This window comes from Cryptotermes secundus, unplaced genomic scaffold (assembly GCF_002891405.2).
Source record: "Cryptotermes secundus unplaced genomic scaffold, Csec_1.0 scaffold665, whole genome shotgun sequence".
Classification (NCBI taxonomy): domain Eukaryota; kingdom Metazoa; phylum Arthropoda; class Insecta; order Blattodea; family Kalotermitidae; genus Cryptotermes; species Cryptotermes secundus.
This window is the reverse complement of record NW_019725011.1, coordinates 290,589-302,127: the sequence shown is the minus strand read 5'-3', so window position 1 is coordinate 302,127 and position 11,539 is coordinate 290,589. Positions and strand designations below refer to the sequence as shown.

Below are 11,539 nucleotides of genomic sequence, written 5' to 3'. Positions count from 1 at the left end.
AACCTCATATGAGGTTCCAGACATGTCTCTGAGAACAAGGCCATGTCTATTTTTAAGTCTCCAAACTGTTTCCTGACCTCGTAGGCCTGCCTTCCATGCTGTTAGCACTGAATGCTATGACTTTCAGAGGTCTGTGAACTGTTGTCAGCATCATTCTCCCAGAGTTCAAACACAGCTTTAGTTATGACAGCAACCTTTCCTTTTTCTGTTGCAGCACCAGAGAGCTGTCGTAATCTGCTACACCATAGCGAAGGCAAGGAAAACGTCTCTTATTTCATTAATATTTATATTTTTAGCCTGCATTGACTGACCATTGGTGTCCTGGTGGGTATTTTTCCTGAAGACTGTTGCTGCTTTTGTTGTTATGGCTGCTGATCGATTGGAATTAAATGTATGATGAACAGTTATCATGAACTTGTAATATGTGACATATTTTATATCCAGCCCTACGGGGAAAGGATTGGATCAATGAAATGAAAATAAACGTAAATGTAAACAAACTACCAATGTAAGTGTTGATAAATTTATGCTCCAAGCCTCATAACTTTGCATTTGAGCTGATGTACCAAATGTACACATCTGAACACACATGAATGTATTAACATTCTTGCTTCCTTCTGTACCTGTTGGTATTACTTTTTAATGACATGTTTATTGATGATGCATCTTCCTGCGTAATCCCAGTCATTCGATAATCTAATCTCAGAAGAGTTGTGTTATCTTTGATACCATGGGAAAGGGCTTCACCTCCCACCTAAACAGAGAGAGAAATTATTACAACAAACTTTATCTACATCTAAATGATAAATTTTTAGCAGTATTAGTTTTGCAAAAAGACCTGTTGAATCTTGGTACATATAGTGTAAATGCATAATGACTCATCATTCAAAACCAAGTTATAGTGATATAACCATTGCATCTGTACTGTACAACTGCATTAGCCTTGAATGAAAAATTATTTTGACCTAATTCAGTGTTTCATGTTGGGGGACAAAAGAGATCACAAGTCTAATTCACATTCAGTATCGTAGCATGTAGACCCATTATTAGGTAGCAACCACGAAACAACCAATTTCTAACAGCAACAAATCCACAAGCAACATTAGAGGAACTGTTGTGAATGGTGTTTTCAATGTGGTCTGTGCCAAGGGATTATCAATGTGACAAGTTTAGAACTAAGTTGCCATTGTAGCATAAGATACATAAGTTAGACATGATCTCTACAAAAGGAAGAATTTTTAATAACATGCTGTATGTGCGATATGTACAGTTGACATAAGGCCAAGCATATTCATAACAGGTAAACCCACCTTCTCTTCAGAGAGGTTGTTACTATAAGGACTATGACCACAAGGGTTCTGTTGAAAAAAACATATCTGATCGTTAGCCTCAAGGGGCTTGGTGCCAAGACAAACCGATTGTCAGTAAACCACCAGTCATAAAGTAACTCTGACTTTGAGTTTGACTTTGGTTCAGTTATGAGACAGTGGCCAGTTGGCAATGGCATGAGTGTGAAAGCTGAAGAATCTTCACTGTTAAAAGCCGTTACCAGGAAACAATTAGTGAACACACTCCATGCTGAAAAAGACTGAGTGTGTGCTCTAGTAATTCATAAAGTATGGACATCAGCAATGGCACTATAATTGCTGATAGATACAAGTTGTGTATAAGTAGTCAATAAATCCGGTCACCAGTCCAAGTCCCCTTTACAGTCACACTCATACACATGACACTACAATACTAGTGGCAGGTAGTTCCCTTCCACTTCCTAGCAGCAAGTACTAGATCAGCCAGACCAAGCTGCGGTGTTCCAGCCAATACATGTCCTTATGATGAAAACTATTTGATTCGGTCTCTGGCAGTGTCACATCATAGCAGTGCCCACTATCAGAAGAAATCATGTGCAGTTACAGACTGGCAATGAGTCAGTACTATTAAAAGACATCCTGTTGCACAAGTGACAGCTGTCAAAGTACATAACTAGAGGAAGCTCACAACCAGGCAGATCAAACTATCAACAACAAAACTTTGCTAGTAAGACTGTCCATTCAAAGGTACAAAGAATCCAATCTTCTCTTTGTTTTTCTCTTCTGTCTCCAAGCAAGGATAACTATAAGCATGTTATAATTTAATAAAAGTTATTATATAATTACGTATGCAATTTTCACTTGATGATGGTCATGTGATTCAATCACATGAAACTGATTACATCATATAGAAATAAAGTTGGTATACTGGTATACAATGGTCATTTATAATTCTTACACAAAGAGGTTGGAACATCATATATTTTTATTAAAATCTTATTGGGTGATCGGCCATGTCAATATTGAGGAATAAACGTTTCAGAGGTCTCCTCCATCTCCACCATCAGGTTCAACAACATTTCCCTATTATTATTAACCACCACAGTTGAACTGACTTCAAATCCAGTTACCCAGATATGGCAGAGGGGATGAAGAGGACAGAATGTACAGTATAAATTCTCTCCTACCTTCATGCCAATCTTACCTTTATATGGTTCACCATATTTTCACAAGCAAGGTTCTAGAGTCTGAGTCATGGAGATATCACCATCACATCTGTGGTGTTGGCAATGGCATTTCCTAATTTCAGGAAACAGATATGGCATTATAGCCATTATCTTAATAGAATGCATCCTGTTGTGCTGTGAGAAGATCCTGATATGCAGGCGCCCCACACTAAAATTGCTTCTACCACCAGAAAATCATGTCAACATGCAGTGGTCACAAAGTTTTAAAGAGATTTATAGCCAAATATGTACTTAATTTCCATTTTAGTACAATTTTAATTTTTATGTTTTAATCTTTAGTCTCTATTTTTAAATTTTATTATCTGAGTATTTAAAAATGTTAACTGAAAAACTAAATTTATGCATTTAAAAACACTCAAGTGCACAATAAGGATCCTTATTGAAGAATGAGATGCAATTCAACAACTGAGTCTGGTATCATTGTACACCTGATGACGACCCAGTATAAGGGTCGAAACATGTTACGTCAGTATAAACATGTTGATACGATAGTGTCCACTCTGTTTTAAATACAAAATATTGTGTAGACTGCATACTTTTGTATACATTTTGTATACCTTGATTATAGCCATTATGTGTAATGGATAAAATGCCATTGCCTAATCCCAGAAGCTTAAATCGTACAGATAAAGCTCATAACATTTGTGGTGGAAGAAATACCACTGCCAATCTCAGAAGCACAAGTCATAATTATATGGCTCTTACATTTGTATTGGAGGAAATGCTGCTGTCTATCCCAGAAGTCTCTTGTATGTAAAGTAGAAGAACTGTCGCTGCCATATTCCAGAACATTGAGATATGAGGTATGGTGTGAATAAAATGTAGGTACAATATTCAAATTAGTTTAATTTATGTTAAATGTTCCTGATTGGATTCCTTAATATGAAAAGTAATGCATACAAATACAGCAGTTGACTCTTCTTAGGCATACACTTCCTGTGCTGTCAGTATAAGATAAGAATTTACCTCTCCCAGGTTATTGTTGCTGATGTCCAGTGCCTGAAGAGTGGTGTTGTGTTGCAACATCTGACCAAGCTTAATGCCTGTCTCTTCTGTAAAGCCACAGCCAGCCAAGATCAGCTCTTGTGGATGTTCACTATTTGCCAGGGCTGAACACAGATCTGTTACCCCCTGGTTACCGATATGATTTAGTCGAAGATCCAGCAACTTCAGTGGTGAAGCTATATGTGACAGTGCACAGGCCAGCCCATTAGCTCCAGCAGCACCTAATAATATAAATGCTGTTAAGATGTAGTCATACAGGCGCAGAGAAGGTGCTCATGTGCTGTTACACACATGACTGAGATCAATGGCAGCTTGAGACCATATAAAATGTGGGCCACTGTCTATTTTGATTATTTTTTCTTGGTTCATTTAACAGTGCTTTAAATAATTGAAATGTACTAGCATAAAATGATGGGATCACTAGTGAATAATAAATTAAAGAGCATATAAAAAAGTGGTCTTATTGGGGATCATCAGTGTGGTTTCGACGTAACAGATCAGATCTTTTGCATTCGTCAAATATTGAAGAAAAAATGGGAGTATGATGACACAGTACATCAGCTATTCATAGATTTCAAGAAAACCTACAATTCAGTTAGGAGGGAAGTATTGTACAATATTCTAATAGAGTTTGGGATACCCATGAAACTAGTTAGGCAATAATTTCCCACCCAAGTAGTTTCCAATGCCTCTGGTAGAGGGGGGAAGCATCAAGGTACCGAGGGCCGACCTCATTGGCTCAACGGGGCTGATAGCATGCACCGTTACTGGTAGGGTATGGCGACAGTAGAAATTAAAGGGGGACTCACAATGGTCCAATAACTGGTCTAAGTACATGGGGAAACCCACCCCCTCTAATAATATGAATACGAATACAAATTATCTTCTGGAATATGATGCCATGGAATGGTCAATTTTGGCCGGTGGATCTCTGATACATAGGGGTCTGATGCAAGTCAGCAAGCCTAAGATTAGTGAGCATGCGCAGCGACATTATGTTGGCTCAGTAAGAAGGTAGACGTTGAGCTCATAGGATCGCTGTTATTAGTAGATACTGTGTGCTTTTCCCACGTGCCAGTTGCCAGTGCCAGCCTATGAATGTTCTCTCTGCAGACAAAGCAAGTTCATAGCATAGACTCGCTCTCATGCGCTTACAGTGAAGGACACTGACCAAAAAGTATCAGCAGGCTTATAGTCTGGTAGAAGGTTACTAACATTTTGGAGGAAGGTAGTGCCTCCACATTCAGGGTTGATTAGTGAACCATGCAAACAAGCAGTTTGCTTGGTGCTTGCTTGCATAGCTTACTAATCAATCATAAAGATGGTACTAAAAGTTCACTGATGTTCTGGAGGAATGTAATACTCCCATCTTAAAGTTAGAAAAATATGTCATGCAAGAAAGCAGAGTTTGTTTGGTGCTTGCTTGCCAGGGCAGCCTACTCTTCAATCCTAAAAATGGAAGCAGTGTCCTCTGAAATTTCAGTAATCTTCTACAGGATAACATGGCATCACATCCCAGAAGAGAGTATATTTTATAGACTCTGTTATGAGGATCTCAAATCTCACTTAGGTGTCAGTTCATTTTAATCTTTCTGACACTTTCATCTGCATTGAAAGTAAGTTCTGCCAGTTAATCTTACCTATTTTGTTATTACATAATATGAGTTCTTCAAGTGCTGGGTGGACAGTCAGGAGTTTTCCTATAGCCAGAGCACCCTGATCACCAATTTCACAATGTGAAAAGTCGAGCCTGTTAATGGTTGTGTTCCTCATTATGTGCTGCAGAAGAATGGAGACTCTAGCATCATCCAATGTACTACGATGAATTCTGGAATGATACCAAATAGCTAATTATTTTTAAATTGCAACCAATGATTTTCTTGAACTGAAGGAAAAATGTAACTGGGGGATGTTTAACTGTAAGATAATCAAGCTGAGACCATACAAATTTAGCTAACAGTAAACACTTTGAGTGAAGCAACATTCAACTAAATTTCTTCACACATAAAATTTGTTAATCTAAAATATAATGATATAAGCACAACATACATTATGGCATAAGAAGTTTAAGTTGTGAAATAGTTGGATATAACATGTAGAGATTGTTGTTCTGGTTTTACCTGAAAGTCTTCAAGCAGTTTGCTGAGTTCAGTCCAAGTCCAATGTTTATGCAGTCCACCAATGAGAACTTAAATAAGATCCAAGCAAAGTCCATACCACATCCACGAACTCCGAACATGACGTGCAGTTCCTAAAAAGTGCTACAGTTAACAATTATTTTAAAAATTCTTAAAGCAGACTTCTTTAATGAAACTAACCTGGATTGGATGCATCTCATTCCCCTTGTTAACCTTCCATCATCCTAATTTTACTATCTTATAACCACACCTCTCACTAGTAATGAATAGAGAAAAATGATGTTTGTGATGGGGTGGTGGCCACCTGCATAGAGAATGCCTATTTTCAAAACATCTTCAAAATTGGGGTGTTTCACTGTAGACAACCTGTACAAGCAGGGATGTCACAAGGTTCCATCCTGTCCCTCACACTGTACAGCATATATATAAATGATATGCCCCAAACACCTGGTGCCTATCTAGGTGTCTTTGCTGATGACACCTGTATATATATATGATAGACTGCAAAGAGGGTTTCTCAGAAAGTTGCAACAAGGTCTCAGTGCTATTGAGACGTGGTGTGAGTGCTGGAACATAAAAAATAAATGAGGAGAGGACTTAGGGCATCCACTTTCCTTATAGACTTAGGGCCCCTGAGGCTCATCTTAGAATGAATGGATGGAATATCCCCTTCAACAGTCATGTAAAGTATCTGGATGTAATCTTCTATAAGAGGATTGCATGCAGACTGCACATAGAAATGACTGAAGCCAAGGCCTTCAAAACATTTATTAGAATCTATTCCATATTCAAAGGAATGTCTTGGGTTTTATTCCAGATGATATTTTATTTTCCAACTGACCTAATCCTTCCAGCCACACTATGGCCCTGGGGATGACTCAACTTCCAACAGAAATGAGTACCAGGAATCTTCCCGGGAATAAAGGGTGGAGAGCATGTAAGGCTGACAACCTTACTACCATCTGCGAGCCGACAGTCCAAAGAATGTGGGAGCCTTGATAGCTCACAGGCCTATGGGCCTCCATGGTCTGTTACTTTACATTTTTACTCCCTATTCAAAAATGTACATTTAAGCACCACCGTTATCCTAATATTACCAACTAATTCTGGAACCGTCACAGAAAAATGACACATTATGCAGCAGAAAGATTCACTGTACCTCAAGATTGACCAGACCCTTTATGAATGGTTGAAGGCTGATATGGTCAATGGAATTGACTTCAGTGGGCCACTCACAATGATCCCCATCTATGAACTCAGGTGGCTGTGGGGCCTGCAACTGCTGAATGCTGAGCCGCTTCACATATGGGGAGCACAGTTGGACCAGACTCTCTATTTCTGATTGTACAAAGTTCTCTGGGCCTAACTTTTCTATATGCTCCTGCAAATGACGCTCCAGGTAGTGTCGTTTCCACGAATTTCCATAATCATGCACATCATTCATCTGGTAATAAAAGAGATAGTGAAACAAACTTATGTTCAAATCTTACATTCTTCAAGTGTATCTTCAAAGCAAGTTCATAAATACAATCCAAAGAACATTCAGTACATGCTAATGATGTTCACTTAATATGTGAAACTTCAACTACCTTACAAAAAATGGGTGGACTTTCATACAAACCATTAAAGACACTGCACAATAAGAAAATGTCTTATTTGTTCTTAGGTAAGGTTTATTTAAAATTGCAGTCAATATCTCAGATGACATAGCATTGAATTGTAGGGTGATTAGTGAATAGTGAACTGGAGAGGATTTGATAGGATAAAGTCATGACCTAATTTGAGTTACTTTCATGGCATTTGTCCACTGGGACTAAGGAAAAGAGCAAAAAACCTGCCTGGATAGCCAGTGTAACATTCAAGATTCAAAGTGGTTACTTCCCAAATACAAATCAGAATTGTTATTGCTTCAGTGCAGTTTCCCATTAAAAGTCAATATGGATACAACTAAATATATGAATGTCACAAGATTTGCAACAAGGTCATATTATAATTACAGGTTACAAATCACATCAAATATGAAGAGTACTATTTATCTTCTGGAATAAATTCTGTATAGTCCACTGATAGTCAACTAACATTTCAGAGGAACAATTAATGGAATTCTTATCATCATTTAGTTAAGTTGTATTCATCTACTTCCACAAGCACTACAGAATAACATAACTTTAACAAAAATACCCATTTTGCATTTAATGGATGCAAAACATAGACCTTTACAGGGAAAAAAAACAATCCACAAGTTTTTGATTTGGACTGCTTTAAAAAATCTCTCCCTTAAAGTATATTAAATGTGTAAATTAGCAATGGAGGTTATTAAATGGTAAGAACTTAATAATTCAAGGTCTTCCCCTAATACAGATTTTGTAGTTAAACTAAAGAAAGTTGCATATACAGTTCCAATGAGGGGAACGTGAAACGTGTACCAAATTTTGGTAAAGAATAATGGTTGTAGGCTATTTTCAGGTAATAACCTGACAATCATGTGGAATGCCCAAGGAAAGCCAAGACATACCTCAGTAGGTCAGGATTTGGGGCAGCTACAGTTCAAACATCTATCAATGCATTACAACTGAGTTAAAATAGCATAATTAGTGTTTGACAATACTTGATGTCTATGGAATTAAAGACGGTCTTGCTAAAAATTCAATGAACTGACTACATGGAACAGACACCCTTTTAAGAAACTAACAGTTACCCACCCAGTCATAAATTTCACAGCATTTTCAGAAACCCAAATATTCATTATTATGTTCACAAAAGTCCACATCCTGATCTAAATGAAACCAGTCCATACCTTCCTATGTTATATTATTAAGATCCATTTTAATAATGTTATATTTCAGAATCCTGTTGCACTTTGTAGATCTGACTTAGGAGTTTCTGCACCATCCAAGTGCAATGTAGTTCATTGTTCCTTTATTAGACACTATGTCACTACATGTTTTGGCCTAAATGGCCATCTTCAGGTGTACAGGTTGTAGCAGTTTAGGCCTCTGCTGCTCACTGTAATGCATTTTTTTCCTCTTGCTATTTTTAGTTATGTGGGTTGCACGTGGTTCCTTTTCTATAATGTGTGATACACTAACGTTAGAACTTTTTAAAGGTGTATCTGTATATTTCAGTTATCTAACGCTACTTAAGATTTTGTTCGGTTTACTGGTTGTGGCTGACTAGAGTTTTCATGTTGGGACAAAAAAGGCTTTGTGCTGGTCAGTCATCAAAGCTGTCATCGGTCATCATAGTCCTTCACAGTGTTCATAGTCGATTGTAGTTATTATCATTTGTTTTGGGTATTTTCGTGACATCAAATGTGTTGCTAACTCTGGTGTGTGGTGTGGGGTGTGTTGTGTGCAACTATCTTGTGTTTGTTTCCTGCAATGTTTTGAATACTGGGTTGTGTGTATCTGTGTTTGTATCATTCATTTGTAGGTTATCTTTGCTGACTATGTACATCTAGTATTCTTCCAGTGTGTTTCGGTGTTTTCGTTTTCTGTGTGTTTGTATGATGTTCATGGTATCTGCTATGGTGATTTTCCTTTTTTCTATTTTGCTGTACATGAACGTGACCCATTTTAGTTTTTGATGCTGTGGGTCCATCTTAGTAGTTTGCTTTTGTTTTTGTGGGTCTGGGTGTTTCATAATTTTGTTTATGTTGTATTTGTTGTAATGTAGTGTGCTTTCATAATGTTTAGGTCATTTTTCTTTGCTTCCTAATAAAGGAACAATGATCTACTTTACACTTAGATGGCGTTGAAACCCCAAGTCAGANTTTTGCTGATGTTGCTGAGGTGAAGGAAAAAACGACGGAGGCGCTGTCAAGCATCTCAAGAGATGAATTTAGACAATGTTTTGAAAAATGGAATAAAAGACTAGACAAGTGTATTAGTGTAAGTGGAGAGTACTTTGAAGGGGATTGAAGGTTTGTGCTTAAAATTTGAATAAATAAGTTTAAAAAAAATAAGTTCAGTTTCTTTTGGGTATCCCCTCGTATCTTGTGTTTGTTTCCTGCAATGTTTTGAATACTGGCTTGTGTGTATCTGCGTTTGTATCATTCATTTGTAGGTTATCTTTGCTGACTATGTACATCTAGTATTCTTCCAGTGTGTTTGGTGTTTTCGTTTTCTGTGTGTTTGCATGATGTTCATGGTATCTGCTATGGTGATTTTCACTTTTTCTATTCTGCCGTACATGAACGTGGCCCATTTTAGTTTTAGATGCTGTGGGTCCATCTTAGTAGTTTGCTTTTGTTTTTGTGGGTCTGGGTGTTTCATAATTTTGTTTAGGTTGTATTTGTTGTTATGTAGTGTGCTTTCATAATGTTTAGGTCATTTTTCTTTGCTTCCTAATAAGGGAACAATGATCTATTTTACACTTAGATGGCGTTGAAACCCCAAGTCAGATCAATTTTAATACTGTCATACTCGTATGTACACCAATTGTTAAGCAACGGCTCAGTAAACAAACCTCAACAATAGAGAAACTGTTTTCTATGAGGTCCGCGCAGTGACCATTGCTATGCAATAATTCGGTAAACATGTTCTAACAACAGAGGCTGTGTTTTCTGCGGGGTCCATGCTGAGGAGTTATCTTGAAGACGATGATACATGAGCCGGGAGGCGGGGTCAAATACCTCCACCATGACCCTGCGAGTTGTAGGAGGTTACAAAAAGGGAAGTCTCATATCTGAGACAGTAAAATGTGGTCTTGAGTTCCAAGGGGCTCAGATCTGAGAAAGACTCTGCTGGCAAGGGCCAGCAGCGTTTAAAAAAGACAGACTCATCTTCTAGTTAGTGAGGGTGCCCAACAAAAACAAGACTGTAACTGTCAAACAGTAATAAATATCTGGTCATAAATTCCAGACTTATTGACTGACTCACTGTCAGTCACAATGTGACTTTGACTTGACTACAGTAGTCAGTTGAGGGTTCACCTATAGAGTGTTAACCAGTGGGCAATGGAAGCAGAATAATCTCCATTGCTAAAATTTTTTACCAGGAGATGTGTAGTAAAGATACGGCAGAGGAACAGCCGTTGTGGAGAGCCGTTACTAAGTAAAGCCTAGTGGAAATAAACTGAGGAGACTTAGTGTTGAATGATTTGTAGTGTGGAAATCAGAAATAGTGTTTTAAGTATTCATAGTTATGACCTGTAAGTGATCAATAAAAGTATTCATCAATCCAAATCCCATCTATAGTCGCTAATACTCGTACACATGACAGTATTATCTTTCATCTATACAAAGTCCCCCATTTACTTCAGGTTTTCTTACCAACACATTGTAGGCATTTCTCTCCTTTAACATACATGCCACATGCTCTGCCCATTTCACCCTCTTTGATATGATCATCCTAATATTTCGTATGGAGTACAAATTATGAAAGTCATCATTATGTACATTTTTCAGCCTCCTGTTACTTCCTCCCTCTGTCCCTCCCTCCTCTTGTCCTGAAACACTCTCAACCTATATACTTCCCTTAATGTGAGAGAACAACTTTCACACCCACACAAAACAACAAAATATACTTCTGTATATTTTAAACTTTGTGTTTTAGGATAGCCTACACAATGAAAAACATTCTCAAATGAACAAAAGCAAGCATTCCCTGAATTTACTCTGCTCTTAATTTCTTCACAGCTGCAATTCTGATTTGTCAGATTCGTTCTCAAAATTTTTAACTCTTCTGTATTTCCAGTATTTCATTACACTCATATCACCCATTCACCCACGTATTCTATGTTAAAACTTATATATATATATATAGGGGGCATGCGGTAGCGTAATTGGTTGAGGGGCTATGCTACAAGCCGGAAGGTCGCGGGTTCAAGTCCTGATGAGGTC

At 37.8% G+C, this 11,539-nt stretch overlaps 1 protein-coding gene across 1 annotated transcript in view; it reads right to left on the bottom strand.

Annotated features, from left to right (window-relative positions):
- Window positions 1-527: 527 nt before the first annotated feature.
- The window catches only part of LOC111863209 (dynein regulatory complex subunit 5), a gene marked incomplete in the record, with an annotated part of 25,397 nt that continues 14,385 nt past the window's right edge, over window positions 528-11,539 (bottom strand). The window contains 5 exon segments of the mRNA XM_023849309.2: window positions 528-754; window positions 3,521-3,780; window positions 5,200-5,387; window positions 5,680-5,810; window positions 6,857-7,141. Coding sequence (XP_023705077.1) covers window positions 599-754; window positions 3,521-3,780; window positions 5,200-5,387; window positions 5,680-5,810; window positions 6,857-7,141 — 1,020 coding nt within the window.